The 19298-nt window shown below is 39.3% G+C and overlaps 2 protein-coding genes across 15 annotated transcripts in view; one reads left to right on the top strand and one right to left on the bottom strand.

Moving 5' to 3' along the window:
• The window catches only part of LOC135103778 (inaD-like protein), a 12426-nt gene extending 6798 nt beyond the window's left edge, over window positions 1-5628 (top strand). The window contains exons 2-6 of the mRNA XM_064010500.1: window positions 2756-3459; window positions 3676-3824; window positions 4122-4347; window positions 4615-4747; window positions 4967-5628. Of these exons, the coding sequence (XP_063866570.1) occupies window positions 2756-3459; window positions 3676-3824; window positions 4122-4347; window positions 4615-4747; window positions 4967-5015 (1261 nt within the window). The 3' untranslated portion in view covers window positions 5016-5628. The remainder of the gene's footprint in view (window positions 1-2755; window positions 3460-3675; window positions 3825-4121; window positions 4348-4614; window positions 4748-4966) is intronic.
• LOC135103780 (protein lin-52 homolog) lies at window positions 4349-19224 on the bottom strand. 14 transcript variants are annotated; one of them, XM_064010505.1, is made up of 5 exons: window positions 17152-17607; window positions 10438-10506; window positions 10030-10140; window positions 8446-8604; window positions 4349-5320 (listed from the first exon to the last, which is right to left on the bottom strand). In XM_064010505.1, the coding sequence occupies exons 1-4, from the start codon at window positions 17192-17194 to the stop codon at window positions 8462-8464; spliced, it is 366 nt and encodes a 121-aa protein (XP_063866575.1). In that variant the 5' UTR covers window positions 17195-17607; the 3' UTR covers window positions 4349-5320; window positions 8446-8461. The 14 variants fall into 14 exon arrangements, with proteins under 14 accessions (XP_063866575.1, XP_063866578.1, XP_063866581.1 ...); XM_064010508.1 differs by lacking the exon at window positions 17152-17607 and adding an exon at window positions 16602-16762; XM_064010511.1 differs by lacking the exon at window positions 17152-17607 and adding an exon at window positions 19096-19224 and having other exon boundaries at window positions 5109-5320.
• Between the last annotated feature and the right edge of the window lie 74 nt (window positions 19225-19298).

The following is a 19298-nucleotide window of genomic DNA, read 5'->3' on the forward strand; positions in this document are numbered from 1 at the left end:
CTTCTGGAACCAAAGAAGTCATCCCATCTCTGATGGATGACTGGACGAAATGCGGTGACAGTCTCCAGCGGACGTGGATGTGGAGTTTGACAGCACAGCATCATAATCATCGTCAGCAGCAGCAGCAATGTAAACACTGGCCTGGACTGATGTTTTCTACGCACCACCGGAAGGGAGGAGCGGGTGGAACTTTTTAGCTATTCTATCATATCACACGTTATATCTATTTGTTGTTGATGGTGATTGATATAGTGTGTGTGTGTGTGTGTGTGTGTGTGTGCTTCCTCACTGGTCCTGCGCGGCGGGTAGTCTTGTCCGTCTGTCCTTCGTAATCGCAAAACACAAGGTCACACCCTCCCTGCTTCCCTCTGCGTCACCAAGATTAGCAAAAATAGACAGTCTTGGTGTCCAGAAAACATAAATTTGGCGCGCCTTCAATTGGAAGGTGCGCTGCGGCGGCCATGAAGGGCGGCCTGAAATGTCTCTCCTTGAATGCATCGCCACAACAACAGGGAAGACGTGGTGCTTCCAGGAAGACTGGATGAAAGGAACTGCCTGAGGGTGTGATGCGAGGCTAAATTTTATAACGAGAGAGAGAAAAGATGAACGCATTTCCCCATAAGGATAGGTAACAAGCAAGAAGATGGATACGTCATACTTTTCAGTTATTATTTTTTTACTTTTCTTGTAAGTTATAGAAAGTTTAGAGAGGCGAGTAGGTTATGGTAGAATCCTTCTTACCAGTGTGCGGTAATGACTTCAGTGGAATGAAAGAGTGTGCTGCCGCCGCATATGACGCCCAGGGTGCGTTTCTAGTCGCGCGGTGAGAGCGTGGCTCAGGAACGTTCATGTGAGCAATGCACCACTCATTATTGCCGCCCTCATGTCACACCCAGCACCCTTGATGACCACTGGCATCATACGCGCCTGCTGCTCGCAGCACTGGTGGCCTCACACAGTTTAAAAAGAAACTGATGACACTTGCCTTCCTTAACATTCCATTGTTGAGATGCATGGCGGCTTCCAGTCAGTTCGCAGAGACCAAGAAAGGAAGCACATCCAGGGTATTACATCAAGTTTAGGCCATCTACTGAACTTCGCTAGGCTTATATTCCTTCAAGCCTGACACGCCCTACTTTGCCTTCACACTATCCCTGGCCACGGCTCCGCTTTCCTGGTGGCTAGCCGCTGCTCCCCGCCCTGCCGGCCCTCATGACAAAGTTCCAGGGGGTGAAAGTCAACCTTGAGTCACGGCGCGTGGGGGGAGGCAAGACGCGAGAGGCGGCGCCCTGTAGGAAGCAACATTTTTATTGTCTTGCGTGGGCACCAGCATCACCCTGTCCCCCTCCCCTCCCCTCCTGACCTGCCCATGCTGTGCCTTGCTTGTGATTGGCGAGGAACGGAATACAACTCCACCTTTGTTGTAGTGACGCGTGAAACTTTGTCTCGGCACACGGAATGAATAAAGGGATTTGTTCTTGTCTTTGACACTTTGCTCGCGTGGGTTGATCGTGATGGGCTCTAACCTTTGCAATGACCAACACACACAAACACACACACACTCTGATGAGGAAAGAAAAATGTTTAACGATGCTTTTTTGTTTATTTCCCGCAATCAGTAGCAATGATCAGCGTGTCTTACCTGTCCTGTGTCGAGTCATGTGGGAGGGACAAGTGCAAGTAGTGGAGGGAGGGAGAGAACGGGACCTTGAGAGACTAGAAAGGGAGGGGGAGGAGGAGGAGGAAAGCAGGGGAGAAAATGAGACTTTTTCGTCATTTCAAGTTGATTACGAGAAGTTCTCACGGGGTGGTAGGTGGTCGGGCGAGGGGGAAGGGCAAGATGAAGGCCACCGTGTGATTAGAGGGTGGGAGAGAAGAGGAGGAAGGGAGCGCGCCGCGGACTGTCACTGCCCGGAGACATGGTGGTCCGCCCAGCCCCAGGTATCACTCACGCACTGATCAGCTCTAGATTACATCCATGTCTTTAGGGCAATGCATTATACGTACTTTCCCTTCGTTATTGTCATCAGTGATAATGATGATGGCTGTAATGGTGATGGTGATGGTGGGGGAGAGGAGGAAGTAAGAAGACAAGCAGAAGACGAGGACAAGGAAGAGAATGCTATGCACTCAACTACTGTATTCAAAAGAGGAAAAAGTTTGAGATGGGATTCTCTCTCTCTCTCTCTCTCTCTCTCTCTCTCTCTCTCTCTCTCTTGGTAGGTGTGGCGTCCTCAAGGTGACAGTTGCTCAGTGATGGTACGTCCTGTCTGGCATCTTAACAGTTTCGACTCTTGACAGGATCTAACTCCCCTCCTCTTCTGTGTGTGGAGCTGCGAGGGTGTGTGTGTGTGGGCAAGGCAGGAGATTATCAGGACATTGAGCTTGTGTTTTTAGAGCAATGCCTTGACATTGTGTGTAAGATATGATAGGGCAGCTGCATCTGGCTAATAGAGTGCAAAAGCAGGGTAGTAATGGCAAGTGTGTGGGGAAGTAGCTTCATGCACCCTAGAGTGTTGGTGCTGATGTAGGAATAGAATGGTCACTTCTCAATATTGTTAGCACAATGCAGAGCCCACATTCTCCTCCTACAGGTTAATTTTATGCCTGCATATCTCTCACATGACAGGCCAGTGACAGAACAGAATTAGCATATTTGATTGTAATGCATATACATATACAGAGGATGTCTTCTGGGGCTGATTTCATTTTATTGTTCATTTGGGAAATACTAACAGAATTATTGTTTCCTCAGGGATGGACGACTGCGTGTTGGAGACGAGATCATCAATGTCAATGGTCGGCGTCTGCGTGGTGTGTCCCTGGAGGAGGCACGGCGAGTTCTGCGCCACACCCCCATGGAGGTGGACATCGTGGTGGCCAGGGAACCTGAACACCTCAGCCACAGCCACACCCGCGCTCATGAGTCTCTATACTCTGACTTTGACGTGGCTTCCCTGGCCAGTGGCCGTGTGGACTCTCGTGTCGAGACAAGGATGGACTCCCGTGTCGACAGTGCTGGTGGAGAAGAGGAAGGGGACAACGATGAAGACTGCACTTGCTCCCACTATGGTGATGAAGAGGATGACTTGAATGAAGACTATTTGGGTCACAGACATCACCCTTGCTGCCACTCAGACATATGTGATCTGCCTTGCCTACCAGACACAGGTGCCTACTCAAGGGAACACTCTCATCATCTTGTGTCACGTCGGGACAGCCGCACCTGCTCCAGAGAACTTCCAGACCTGCCAGACCTGCGCCCTGGTGTCCGGCAATGTGCCAAGGACCCTACAGACTTGTCCAGGGATCCCCAGTGCTGCTCATTTCAGCTGATGGGTGAGGGAGACACTCAGAGGCACACTGGAGATGTGAGAAAACCCTTGAGGGTGAGCACAGCACGGGAGGAGGGGGTGGTTACAGCTGTCATGGTGCGCACAGTCTCTGATTGCTCCTCAAGTGAGTTTAGAAGTCCTAGTGGTTATTAGTTCCCATCAGTAAGATTAAAGTATTGTAATCTAAACCTGCTGCACTAATGCATATCTGTGTTATGAGTAAGAAATTATAAAAAGATATGTCTGAAGTTGACTATTCCAATCTTCTAGTTAATGAGGTGAAAGAAAGCCTGATTTACTGAAATTCAGGAGTGCCACTCCTCTCTCCACCCTCCACCAGGTGAGGACGAGCCACGCCGCCTGCTGCCACTGCTGGAGGATGGAGTGTTTGTCGATCGGTCTCCCTCACAATCCTCCCATGCCTCTGTCAGGGTGAACTCAGCAGCCTCAGTGCACAGTTCTGGCAGCACAGGCAGATGCAGCAGACAGGTGGGTGATGGCCATGGCTTGGTCAGGATAAATAAGAACAGTATACGACTATGAACAGTAATTAACTTCATTCTGTGCTTCCTGTATTTTTGGAATCTTGTCATTTTTATAATGCAGAGATTCAGACAGGACTAGTGCATCCAGAGTTGGTGCACAGACACAGGAACATTTGAATTTCAATACATACAACTTGAAAGAATATGACTTGCCTACTTTAAGTCCAGGTGTTATATGTTTTAATTGGTGCATTTTGTAGGCCGGGAGTTGCTGGAATAACACAATCTTGATGGTTTCCAGGTGTCCCAAAGGACGCAGCGCTCCTCCTCCACCTCCACACTCCCCCGCAGGCCCAAGTCCCTCAACCTGTCCTTCCACACAGTAGTCTTCGAGAAGGGCCATGGCAAGAAGGGACTTGGGTTTTCCATTGTTGGGGGACGGGACTCCCCTAAAGGCAACATTGGAATTTTTGTTAAAACCATCTTTCCCAGTGGACAGGCCGTGGAGGAGGGAACACTCAAAGAAGGTTTGTCTTATGCTTTGTTTTATTCTTGTTTTATTTTACATCTGAACCTCATAATCAGTTACCATCATTATCAGATTTTAGATGGTGAGTTTCATTAAAGTCACCTGACAGCAGTGTTATGCGGGACTTTGTCAAGTGTCTGTCACTATTGCTTCACCTTCGCCCATTATACAATTAAATTTTTTAAACTTATCCATTTAAACTTATCCATTTTACTCTCAACTTCCCTCCATCCACATTATGTACATTATGCCATTGTCTTCACAGGGGATGAGATATTTGCAGTCAATGGAGAAAGTCTGGCAGGGGCAAGCCACTCTGAGGCCATTGCCATGTTCAAGGCTATCCGCTCAGGCAAGGTGGTGCTCCACGTGGGCCGCCGCACACACTCCAAGAAGAGGTGAGTGTGACACTTGTCAGTAAAGGTTGCATAGCATGACACAAACTACCTCCACAAAATATATTGGTCACTAAAATAAACTCAATTGGTGCTCTTATGCTTCAGGAAATCTGCACCACTCTCGTTGATTCAAAAGATATGAACTGAAATTGACAGTAAATAATAAGCCATTTGACTTTGTAATGCACATTTTTACATGTATATTTCTTTATCTTTCAGGGCACAGAAAACAAAGTCTTTTGATGACCTGGATAAATGTGAAGAGTAGTCACACACATTTACAGTGTTCCACAAAGTCAGCATTTTTGCGCAAGGTGTGGACACCTGTAGCTTCCAGTGTCTTGATAATCAAATTTTGATGTCTTATCAGTAGGTTTTATTTATATCATATTTAGCCATAGATGCAGTAAACCAAAGATACTTCACAGGCAGACTTCATTCTTTTATAATGTAATAAAGGAAGATACTCAACTGAACTTCATATGAAGTGTGTTTTTTGATGTTTGTGTGTTGATGTGAGGGTGCTTGCTGTAGTGATGTGTATTCCGAGTACAAGGAAATGTCCTTTTACCTCTGTAAACATTTTAAATTAGGAAGAATATTAGATATATCAATACATTTTTGCATATTTATATACCAGTTTTAATACAATGTCTGTAATTTATATATTTAATGAAATGTTTGCCTCTTACTGACATGACACCTTAGCAACCAGCCAACTAATCAACACAAGCTCATGATATATGAATGAGGACTATCTTTACTCTTGTCACTTTGTGTACATATAGTGTAGGTCCTAAGATATGATGAATACAACTTAGTCCTTGCAGTACCTACTGTATGGCTCATATCCAGCTTTAATAAAGTCTTCTTAATGACAAGGCTCCTAAAATACCACCTATTAATTTTAATCTTCATTAAATACCTCATGTGTATATTCACCTTCAGCATTAGGTAAATGACTGGAAACTAGTGATGGCAATGTCATGGATAATATCCTGAAAGGAATGAGACCATTTTTTTGAGTGACCACAGATGAGTATTTGTGCTGCTCAGTATCAAAGCTGCCTGTGAGCAATTGTGGTATTAGACAAGAGTACTTTAATGCTATCAGTCTTGTGCCAACAAATACTACCCCAGCTGTAACCTGCAGCTGCAATTACTTCTTTCTAGGTTCACTAAAGGCTGGATCAATTAAAATTATTCCTCAAATGCTACAACCCAAAGTAATTTCCCAAGGAACAAAAAAAAAACCATGGATAAATTGTATCCCAGAGGCTCCACACAAGACTATCACATCAACATGAATAGATCAACAAAGTTTCAGTAACCAATGTTCAACACCATTTATCCAGTCTTCAAAATTTCCAAAAAGCAGAATAGCTCTACCCAAGGCTCTCCACAACAAAAATGAACTAGAGTAAGTTGAGTTTTTCTGGTATGTCAGCATGGTTTCAAGGGCATGGGAAGACATCTAGATGAGTGGAAAGTGGGTTCATGATGTAAAAAGTTATCCATTGTTATATTGTATAATTGTGGGTTTTGTTTTGCACATGCTTTGCTAATATTTTCTGATGAGTGTTTCATCCTAACCTCTGAGTCCAGAAGATGTGAAGTGGAAAAGAGCCAAGAGAGAATCTTAAGGAATTGGTTTGAGTCATGAGATGTATTATTTATAGCTGCCTGAAGAGATGCATGTACCCAGAAGGCCATACTTGTACATCTACTGTGTTAAGAATGGAAACTTTAGGATGGACAGTTAACACAAGAGGCTTGAGGAGGTAGAAAATAAAAATTGTGGAGTTCCTATGCTCCAGGCACTTTACACTATCACTAACCTCCCCAATAATTTACATAATTATCATACATTCAGGATCTGCAGTCTACACTGTCCCATGCAAACACTGGTGCCTGGCCTCCAGATACCAGAGTTATACAACAAGGATCAACCTTTAGTAATTTTGAACTCTTGCCCAAACACCAAGTGACTAAAAAATTAAGAACCAGTGTACTTGCTATATTTGATTTTGAGAATTTAAAGAAATGAATATTTCAATTATGTGATAAAAGGCATTTCTAATACATTTATATGCAATACATAAGTGGTCTATGTATAGACAATTTTAACAAAGAAAACAACGCATTACTTTACAAGGAGTTTGCATCTGATTAGGGCAGGTTTCAATTTAATTGTTCACAGTTTCATATATCAATTATACCAACCAATGCAGCTTGTCAATAACACCTATATTGCACAAATTATGACTACACCTAACAATAGCAGCAGGAAGAAAAGCAGCACCCAATTCCTTAACCCTTATGCAGAAAGTGATGTACTGGAGTGTCCAGCCTCAGATGAACTTAGCTCATTCAATGTCACTCTAAGAATTAAATACTCTCCATAACCTTCAGTAGCTTGCAAGTTCTCACAAATGAAAAATGTGATAAGCCAAATGCCAGTGTGCACCTTCCTTCCAAGCAATCTACTTCACTTTCTTTCTCATGCAAAAAAATCACACCACAAACATGCAACTGATTCAATATATAATGCTGGAGAAAGATGAAATTATACTACTATCACCAAATACCTAGTTACAACAATACCTTTGTTATAATGAGTATTATAAGAAAGCTAATTGCAAATCAAATGTGTTTGACTTGTGTACACTGCTTGCTGCAGGAGGGTAAAGCATTAACAGATCTGCCAAAGATTTCATTCACCATTACCCTTCTTGTACTTTTTTTCTTTATTTTTTTTAGTTTGCAATACTTAATTTCTGCTAGGTGATCAAGCTACTGCAAAGTTCCAAAACTAAGAATCTAAAGTTTGCTGCTGCAGATGTATAACAAAAAAAAAAAGGCTAGCTAAGAAAAAAAATTCTAGACTGATAACACAAACTAATCAAAACCTAAAGTAGGGAAAGGTAAGTTTGGTTCACATGCCAAAATGACTCCAAAGCACATCAGAGAAGGAAGTGAGCTAATGAATGTTGCACCACAGCATTTGGAAAAAATAAATAAAAATAAATAAAAAATAATAGATAAAAAAAATAGTAAGTAGGCAAGCATGTATAGAGCACCATGTTGGAAGTGAAGCTAAACAGATAAACAAAATACTAAAGTTATTTTTTTCATTAGCATAGACATTATCTAGATCCATCTAAATGAATGGAATGGACTCAGTAATCAAGTTGCTAGTGCTAAGTCATTAGGGAGCTTTAAGAGAAGATTAGACAGATTTATGGATGGGGATGATAGATGGAGATAGGTAGGTATGATTCATACAGGGACTGCCACATGTAGGCCTGATGGCTTCTTGCAGCTTCCCTTATTTCTTATGTTCTTATGTTATCAATCTTACTCAATCTTCTGCACAAGACTGCAAATACCCAGAGCATGCATTTGTAAGATTTGGTAAACTTGCTCTTATCAGTTATGTGACAGTATGACCTTTTTTCACATGTACATATGCTACAAAACTTTATAAACAAAAAAAAGCAGATAACATCATGTGTTACATGTTATGAATTTGTTTATATATATATATATATATATATATATATATATATATATATATATATATATATATATATATATATATATATATATATATATATATATATATATATATATATATATATAACTACATATTTACATTATAACTGGAAACTTTAGAGTCATCACAACTCGTGACGCACCAGTGTTAATACTCCGTCACTTGGGTTTCTTGTTATTGAGAATGTGAAGGTATTTGCCTCGAGTCATCTCCTTGGCCTCTTCCAAGCCGAGCTGGTAAGCCACATTTTGTAGTTTTTTCACTTCTTCTATTATCTCAAGAGCAGTAAGTAACCGGAACTCTGCAAGTTTGTCATCTGGTAAGTTTTGCATTCTCCAAAACCACAAATACAGATGTGTACAGAATGATGAGCTGAGACTAAGAGATACCTGGACATACACCATATTAAGTCTTTGCTACCTGTTGCTGGTCCCTCAAGGGATGAGAATTCAAAACAGATTATGACTAAACCAATGAAGCCTCTATGTTTTAATGTGAGTGGACTGAAAGATGATGTTAACAGTTGCCCACAAGGGAGTGTTCATGTATTATGAACTGAAAAGGAGTTGCTGACCAATTTTCATTGTCCAAAATTAAGAACAGTGGAACCTCAATCCTTGAACTTAATTCATTCCTGAATGCCGTTCAAAATCCAAAATGTTAAAAAACCAAAACTATTTTCCCCATAGGAATCAATGTAAAATGGATTAATCCGTTCCCAGACACCCACCTACACTGTCTTAATGGCTTATGACTAATGATCCCACGGCCAAGATGGCTGCTTCACATCTCCAGCTTGCAAACTGTTTATCCAGAAAGGATGTAATGAATGGATGAATGAATGTAAGAAGATACTGTTTAGACCAATCTTGTGAGGGAAACCTTACAGAGGGACACAGAGAGAAGCAACCCACTTATCGCCAAACTGAAGGTGATCATAATACTTAGATAACTTGCTACTGGGAAAAGTTACTGGAAAAATGCAGTTGTGCAGTAGTGATGGCATTGGGGATCATCAAGACAGCCACAGGTGGCTCAAGATTACTCTAGAGCACCAAAAACTGTTTGTTTACATCAAGGTTTCTCAATAGGATCACATTTGTCTTATTTCAAAGATTGAATTACTGTCTTACACTCTGTATCTCTCCTCCAAATGAATAAAAATGAAGTAAATATTTAGAGAAACTATAAATTAGTAATAAACAGCAGCTTTTGCTATTTTTTTTTTTTTTTTTTTTTTAATATTTGAAATCAAGTAACTTTGTTCTAGAACCAAATTATAGTACCACAACCAAAGCAATAATGAGTTCAAAATTTTTTTCAAAAACCAAATTGTTCGAAAAAGGAGGCATTCGGTTACTGAGGTTCCACTGTACTGTGATGACTGACACTTGACATACATTTTCCACATTAGCAATTTTTTTTTTTTAATTAAGTTTTAAAATATGAGCAGATGGCTTACAAATTAAATGTCTTGACCTCATCAAAGAGGAGAAAACATAATGCCTTCCTTTGACATGTAAGAGAAAAACAGGGAAATTGATCTGAAGACAGGATAAATTCACCATGAGAGGCACTTACTAGGGATCAAATTGCTGAATGGGACAACAAAGTGCAACACTTTGGATGTTAGGACCACAATGACTATCAGATCCCTACAATAATTTTCTGGGTCGTTATTCCTCCAGTCACGAGGAATAGAAATTTCTGCTGGAAGGACACTTACGATATAGAAGATTAATGTCCTGTTCTTCAAGGTCCAGGTTCTGAGGGTCAGGGCTGAGCTGAGGCGACAGCAGGGGTGCAAAGTCATACACTCCTGGAACTGAAGAAACACCTGCACAAAAAATGACCTCATGGAACTCAACAAATATAAAGAATAGAAACATCTTGTCCATACTATGTTACTGCAATAATTGAATACAAGGAGGCAAATGCTGTAACACAACTCAAGTATTTATATCACTACTACTCAAATTTCTTTAGTTTAAGTATAAAAAATAACGAAAGTGTTTATTTATGCATGAAAATGGTAGTAAACTGCATGTGTGTGTGTGTGTGTGTGTGTGTGTGTGTGTGTGTGTGTGTGTGTACAAACCTAAATGTTATCATTATAAACAAGATAGTAACTCACTCTGCTCAGGCCATAAATCAGGACTGGACCGGTCCAACTTCTCCAGGCTCAGCAGGGATGGCTCCATGTCTGCCCAAGGAAGGAGACAACATACATTAAGTAATGTTACTTTGTCATGGCACGACATGCAGTCAACAGGCAAGGTAAGGGAGAAGGCTCCCTGGAATGAAGTGAGACTGCACTAGGAAAACTCCAACCTCATTGGCAGAGCAAAGCACTAATGCACAACACTGCCAGATGATACTGAAATAACATCAGCATTTTTTTCATGCGAGGGCTAGCTTAGATTTGTATTCATTCAGTTCATTAATTTCACTGATGCCTTCATTTTGTTGAAGACTTGAAAAGTTATATTTTGCCGAGAAATAAACAGCCAATGTCTGAAAATTAGGAGGCCAAAGTTTCCATAATCCCCACACCGCCTAAAATCAGCCTATTAGCATGAAGAAGCTGGAAACCACCTAAGTACACCAAACCATCACTCTTGACTCACCCTGTAGTTAAGGAAAGCCACTCTCCCAGCCCTCCTGGACACCTTCTGCTCCCAACACTACAAGCCTCCAGTGCGTGTAGCATTACCTACCCTCCTTTACACTCATTCCCTCGTAAAGACAAATAAACACAATATCTGATGGTCAAGTTTGATACCTGAAGCACTTCTTTGAGCTACATACTGATGACACGCACAAAATTTACCTTCAGGTTGAAAGTTCCCTCCTTCAGCCATATTTGTTTACCTCCGCTCCGCTGCCTCCCCCGTCCCATCTCCCAAACCCACCTCCCCTCTCCGGTGTAGAGACAACTGCCCCCCGATAAAAAGAGCGCCTTATTCGCTTTCTGGAATTTTGTGCTTTTTATTGGTATTCCGTGGTTACTCGTTAATAGCAGATAGTTACTCATAACTGTATTGGCATGTACACAAGTTATTGTGCTATACTAGTTTCCGGCATGAAGGGTTCTCCACTGGCTCGCCCTATGGCTATGGGTGAACACCAAAGGTGTTTTCAGTAGAGTCATCGAGAAATCAAACACTTTGGCTGCATGGCATACGGAAGCATGAAAGTCACCATGTGACCTGACCACTCTCCCACAGAACCAAGGAAGTTAAATACACAAGATAGTCATCATGTATATGTTTGTACCATCAAATTCATCAAGATCAAGTCAAATTGGAGTTTGTTTATCGATTCGTAGTGTCAAATGTGTGACGTGACAATGAAACAAAGAAGATATCCTTTAAATGAAGTGCGATTCCTGGAATGTGAGAGGTACGGCATTGATAAGAAAAAGATAGTATGGCGTTTAGAATCCCCGTTTCATAAGCACCGCCGCGATGAAAATAGTAATGTTACGACCTGGCACCACACCAAAGCTTGCTCTGTCTTGTCATGGTAGTTTTACGTTGGCGTGATTTCAACAATTATGGTTGTTTCCCTTATACGCATATTTATGCCTAACTAACATTTCGGCAAGACCCCGCTCCTCTCGTCTTGTCGTTTCCCTCGCCCCGCCACGTCCTAATACAGTAGTGAAAGTAATATAACACTGATAAACACAAACGCACTTATTTCTGACTGATGATGAACCACTTATCCTAGTGGAAAGATACCATATATTTGGTCCGACAAGATCAGTGAAATGTATGGCTACTGTCACCGAGATAGATATCAAGGGTGTTGCCTGTCAGTACTGCTGATTCAAATTTTCGTGTTTGATAATAATATGGTGTGCTGCTCAATATGAACGAATAAAATTTGTATGTATAACTTTTATTGTTCATATAGCATTATTTCTTTTGGAAATTATCTTCTGTTTATGAATATGTGGCTAAACTCACGAGAGCTTTACTCGGTGCAGGCTTGGCGCTATTTGGTTTCATTCAAAATAAAGGCTCATCAGCTGACCACAATTTTTTTTTTTTTTTTTTTTTTTTTTTTTTCATGGGAGCAATGAGATCTCTCGATAAAGTGGATGATGGGTTTGACGACATCATCCTGGAAGACGCGTTGTAAATAAGAACAAGGCGATGAAATGGAAGGATACCTTTCGTAAGAAAAATTACGTGAACTTTATTTTCAATGCTGCATTCACACCGAAGAGATTATCTTCCCACAAGAGACTGCGATACACACATGCAGACAGGCGACACAAAGGAGTAAAATAATAATAATAATAATAATAATAATAATAATAATAATAATAATAATAATAATAATAATAATAATAAATAAATAAATAAATAAATGGGTATGTATTAACGGGTAATAAGGAAAAAAAAAACACTAACACAAATACCGAATCCATAGGAATGGTAATTAATAGTAGGTAATAGTAGGTAAGCTAACCATAATATTAACCATCTTCAAAGACCTCTGGTGTGCTAATTTAACACTTTCGTTATTAATACTGAATATGAATCAACGGCACTAGTGACCATGTAGTTAGATAATTCAAGTAATTAAGTTTTGCACCGATAAAGGTCCCTATGGCATCTTTTGGGAAGGTAAAAGTTTTATTTTATTTTTTTTTCTTTTTCTTTTTCTTTCTTTATTGAAGGAACACGATTTTTGTCTTTGACAAGCAAGTGTTATTTTCCAACTCTTTTCATTGCAAAACAATATAAAATGTCCATTATTCCCGTCAAACTGTTTTTGTGGCTTTTAGATTTTTTTTTTTTTTTTTTTTTTTCCAAAACTAGCTAAATTTCACCATTTTTCCAGATGCTGTCACAAAGAAATTCTTTGCTCGTCTTAATGAATTGACCACATATGTAGCAAAATGCATCTAGAGAACGACTGCAGCTTCTTGATAACATTTCACCTCTCGTGATATATCCTCTCAGGCAGACAAGGCAGAACTGATTGGTGGTCTGCAAGTCCCTATACGTTTATATGTCAAACAGTACTCTAGAGTATTCTTAGTATTTCTAGAATGTGTTCCAGAATGTTCTCAATCTTCCTAAAATATTCTTGAACATACTTTAGAATATTCTGAACCATTCTAGAAAATTTTTGTAGATTCTTGAAAATTCTTGATACTTTACATATTTCTACTGTATTCTAGAAAGTTCTAGAATATTCTGGAAATGTTTACATTGAATAGAATGTTCTAAAATGTTCTAGAAACTTCTTAAAGTGTCTGGTAGAACATTCTGGAAGATTTGAGATTTCTGAAATGTAAGCAAATTCTTCTAAATATGAAAAAATTTCTTGCTACATCTGGTCAGTTCAAGAATGATCTTGATAAAATAAAAACAAAATCTTTAGAACACTGTATATTCTTTCTTTCATTGTTTTAACTTATTTGCAACATTTCAAAAGCAATTAGATAAGCAATTGAGATTTTGCAAGGGTCTTTACTTGACATGAAAACCAACAGTAACCCTTACAATAATGAAATAAGGCAAAAATGTAAATTCATTGTATTGTATTGTTTTGGGATCAAAACAACTTTTTTTCCATTTTGTTGATGGAAATAACTTAAAAATTATGGTTTGGAGCCAAGGACAAGACAAAAGTGAAATTTTGTTACATAGTGTAATTGACATTTTCAACCAGGCATGAAATCTCTGTTGTATCCCATGCTTTTCTGCTTATCTGTGTAGTTATTTAATTTATCTATACCTCTTTCCTCACGAATATTTAGTTTTTGAGTCATGTCTGTAGTGAATATTGGGCACTGGAGATACTGATAAAGATACTGAACATGAGATATAGTCTTTATGGTCTATGGATGCATCATTTATATGTTTCATGGACACAGTGTAATAGTAATATTACATGCATTACATTACATATTCATGCACTGAAAGATTTTTTTGTCCTGGAGAGTTTTCTGAGTGAGATGCAGCTTTGGGATTGGGCCTGCTAATTATATTTTTTCAACATTGTGACTTTAGTAATTGCAGACTTTTCTCCCTCACACTCTCTCCCTAATGATCATACCCTCAAACACTCTTGGCAATATTGTCCTCTTTAATTTGGAGGCCATCCCCAATCCATTTGAAGAAAAAGTGGAATTATAGATTACTAGCCATGGAGTGAGCTAAAGGCTGTTTCTACAGTGGGTTTATGTATCATAGAAGTGAGAATATCTGAAAGCAAAGATTAGGGAAGGCCAACTAAGTACTTGAGCTATGTGTCAGGAAGTGAAAGGAATTATTCTGAAGCTTACTATCTTAAAAGGGGTGGTTGAGACTTTGCATCTTTGACATATGCAACTATAATAATAATGCAGAGGTGTATGCAAGGCTACATGTGGCTGCAGAGCTCATCTTGCCTTCCCTTACTGGTACAGTCTATCTCCATTCCTTTCTCATATATCTTTACCATGATTTTGTCTCCTTCATACAGTTTCACAATAATATCAATGGCTTTTCATTTTCCTTATTGTCTATTAACAATTTCACCATCTTGTCTCTTTTAAACTGTTAAGGTCTTTGGTAAAATCAGCTGATATTTTAAGGTGTGTAGTCAGAAAAAAGGTGGCACTTGACATTATCCCAGCTGTACTTGTATTTTGTACTTCTTAACCGTTGTGTGGGTGTTTTTCTTATACACATTTACTTTTCTTTTATCGGTATTATTTATTTATTTATTTATTTTATTTCATTTATTTATTTATTCATTTTTATTAATTTTACTTATTTTCTTTTTTCAAGGGAGGAATAAGGCGATGCATGTCACACTGCTACCTACTCACAGCAACAATAACCATGGCAGGAAAACTTAGAGCACCACTTATTCTACTTCAAGGGATGTAGGACTTTGTTCCACCTCAATGGTTTGATCCATAATTTAAATGACACCCATTTATTCTGAGATGCAGGCCAGCAACTTTACTGTCATTTTGCCATGATAAAAGAACCACCTTGCACTGCCAGCTGTTGTTGATGAGGGTCATTTAGACCATAATTGCCCTGGCACTGCCTTCTTCTTCAGTATTTCAGTGGGCTGATTAGCCAAGACCATGGCACTGCCACCTTGTTGTTGATGGTCAGCTGATGAGCAAAAATCCCACTGTCTTTATTTTGATAGAAACCAAATAGCACCAAGCCTACACTAAGTAAAGCCCTCATGAATTTAGCCACATAATCATATATGGAGAATAATTTCCAAAAGAAAATGCTATATGACCAATAAAATTTATAAGGGTACAAATTTTAGGTTAATCTGGAAAAGATGTCTGGTTAACATACAAGCATGAAATTCATATGTCATGTAGAAGGCTCAGTAACTTTGCTGTTAACGTAAAAAAATTGGGGGGCATGCATCCAGTACGGCTGTAACAGTACTCGAGTGTGGCAAATTTTGACATTTTCTAAGTACAGGAAGTTCTGCACCAGTTAAGAGTAAACATTTAAATGATTTTCTATTGCTTTTAACTGGTATTTGTGTGTAGCAGCATATTAGGATATCATGGGATCTATAGAGCTGATCCCTCCAGTCATGCACTGCCATTCATGAGGCCACCAATTATGACTTTCCATGGTAGGTTCAACCATACCTATCATTTGTTTTAGGGACATGTCAGGATTCTGATAGAAGCTCACCATCATTTGTTAATATGGCTAGGCAGTGGAAGGAGGTGAAGCAAAAAATGGCAGTGTTCAGCAGAAAAAGTCACCATGTGGGATATTTAGCAACAGAAATGTTTAAGATGCAATAAGCAGATGTAAAGAAGAGGTTCCATATATTCATTAAGGAAGCCACCAAACTCTACCCACCTTCATTGCCCTGAGAATCTTCATACCACATTGGTAAGTCATATCAATAGCTCACACCGGTGAGGCATAACATAATAATTTTTAGGTCCCTCATTAGGATAGGTTATGATAGGTTAGGTTAATGACCTAATAGGTGGAGTCCAGGGGGGGGGACGCAGTCCCCCCAGGCAAGGTTAGGTTAATGTCCTAGTGGGGACCGGCTTGGCTAGGGGCATTCGAAATATTAAGGGAAATTTACTTAGATTTTTGAACGCCTATATTTAATTTATTTTTTCGTCTCCCCCACCACCCCATCCCACTAAAACCCCAATTTCCTACAGACCCCCAAGCTTGTTTGAGGGGTTAGGGGAGTATGGATGGGGAATGAGGGGGAGAACTTGTAAATACCAAAATTCTATTCGCTCATATTGAGTAGCAAACCAGTATTATTATCACAAACCTATCTTGGTGACAGTAGCCATACATTTCACTTATCTTCTTGTCAGACCAAATGTATCTTTCCACTAGGATAAGTGCTTCATCACCAGTCAGAAAGCACTGTGTCTTTATCTGTTGCATTAGTTTTTCTACTTAAGTGGTACGTGGCAACCGAAGAGCGAATCGAGGGAGGGATGGGGTTGAGGATAGCGACGAGGCGAGAGGGGAGGGGTCTGGCCGAAATGTTAGAGCAAGACGTAAATATGCAAGACGCAGTGTATGGTAAAATTCCCTGAACACTCCAAGGTGCATCACGTGACATCAGTAACACTCAGTGGTTGTGCAATGAAGTAACACCAAGTGTCTTAGGGCATGTACTGACCAAGGACATAACTGATTATGAGGACATGAAGCAGACCAGACAGCTCATGGTGGGCAACTGTTCAGAAAATGCTCTTTCTGTCGAACAGATGACGGTGGAGTTATTCTGGACTGCTGTTCCCTGCACTGCAACTCTTTGGTCTACCTACCGAGTATCCACAATCAACAAGCTGAAAGTGTGCCATAATTACATCCGGTAAAGGCTACTCGGGCTGCCAAGATGGACCAGTTCATCCCTGGCTTCCACTGGGCATTACCCGAGATGTCTTGGCAGACACGCCGCGTTTAGTATGATCAGTAGGGCGGACAAGCACGCTAACCCATCATCACCTCCGTCAAGGACAGCTGTGCGCATGTGGGGGGCCCATCCCATCCACCGGGAGTGGCTGAGGCTGCTCTTTGACCTATAATTAGGTCTGCAGTATAATTGTAATATAGCTCTTTATGTCTTTAATTCTGATTTTTTTCTTTATTCTTCACTATTGTATTATATGCCTGATGACGAATTATTATTATTATTAAACGTGTGGCACTCTTGGCTTTCCGCTACCCTGCAAATCCTGCGCCGCGCCGATGATAATTATTTTAGAATACCTTAGTCTTCAGTTAAAGACCCTGTATTGGCCTTGTCTTTTAAGTTTTTTTTTTTCGTAAATAAGTTCTTTCTCGCTACTGTAAAGCACACGAATGCGCGTGGCAGGTGCGGAAGGGGAAGTTTCTATTGTTGATGGTGACCAGAAGTAACCTCGGCCACTTGCCTCCACCAAATGAGACGGTAGTAAAGCCTTCCTTTATATTTTATTTTAGGTCGTGTTAAAACAAATTCGTATAAAAAATAATAAAAGTATATGCCGAGTCGCCAGTAATTAGCATATTTGTGTAAAACCGGAAAAAAAAAATCGTTAAATGAGTTAGTTACCAGCACGCACGGCTTTTTTTTCGGAAGGTGTTCAGCGAGATGGCAGGCGTGACACATTTGACAGAAAAGTCAGAGGAATTGTTTGAAAGCCACGGAACACTGGTTAGTCTGTCCGGTGGTCACCAGACAACTGGTCGCCATTGTCGTCGGAAGCACATTAGCTACTCTATTAATTTTATCCAAACCTAAAAAGTTTCTACAAATATTATTCATATAAAGTTCGTTGTTCTAATTAAGGTTTACGTAAAAAAATATATGATTGGCAATGTCTAAAGAGATTAACTATGAAGGAAAAAAATTCGTTGCAAGGGAAAACAATAAATAGGTAAAAAAAAATAATAGATAATAATAATAATAATAATAATAATAATAATAATAATAATAATAATAATAATAATAAAATCTAGCATTTTAAAAGAAAATAATAAAGAAATAATTTAAACATGGAAACAGAACTTCATAAATCAGGTTGTTCTCCGTACGTTTGGTCCGTTCCGTCCCACGTTACATCTCTGTAAGCAAAAAAAAAAAAAAAAAAAAAAAAAAAAAAACGAAATGAAAGTCATGCCACACATCACTAGAATTATGTATGTGATGCAAAATTTTCAACCCATTAATGCACAAAAAAGAACTTTATTGTTGATTTATTAATAATGAGGACGGGGAAGTCGGTTTTTATTACACTTCTTTTCATCAAACATTTGCCTTATAAAATAATCCTGATATTTTCCAACACTAATCAAATTATCTGTTTAAGTGGATGTTTACCAATGTGAATTGAAAAAAAAAAAGTTTCGTGTATGTGAATATGTAATAGATATAGTTTATTTTATTTTGTTAATTTATATTACATGTGTATATTCTTGTATATTTCGTTCCTCAAGAAAAAAAAAAAAACGTAATGTGGGTTTGAATGGAAAAAAAAAAACGCAACTTATGAATTTCTGTTTCCTCTGGTTTTTTTTTTTCGTGTGTGTGTGTGTGTGTGTGTGTGTGTGTGTGTGTGTGTGTGTGTGTGTGTTGATTTACTTTATTTATGAAATAATTAATTTGTTTCTATATTAATGAGTGTAAATTTATTTTTCGCTTAAACTTGTGATAAATATAAGATTGGATAGGTAAAGGTGAAAAATCTAGAATTAACTCTAGCCAGCTTTTTTAGCCTTCAGATGATATTAACCAACATTTTAAGAAATTATGATTTTGCATGAATTACCTTGCATGAATTGAGGGTGCCCTTACAAGACTTGGGTGTCATTCCCAGTCCACAGGGCAACGATTATGATATTCTTGTTCCCATCTTCTTCGTCTAAGCGCCAACTTAACAAAGAAAAATAGTATTGGAACATGCGTATAAATAATTTCTCATGTTAAAATAGGCATTTTTACATTTATATAATATACTATAATGTAACCTTT

This window comes from Scylla paramamosain, chromosome 9 (assembly GCF_035594125.1).
Source record: "Scylla paramamosain isolate STU-SP2022 chromosome 9, ASM3559412v1, whole genome shotgun sequence".
Taxonomy (NCBI): domain Eukaryota; kingdom Metazoa; phylum Arthropoda; class Malacostraca; order Decapoda; family Portunidae; genus Scylla; species Scylla paramamosain.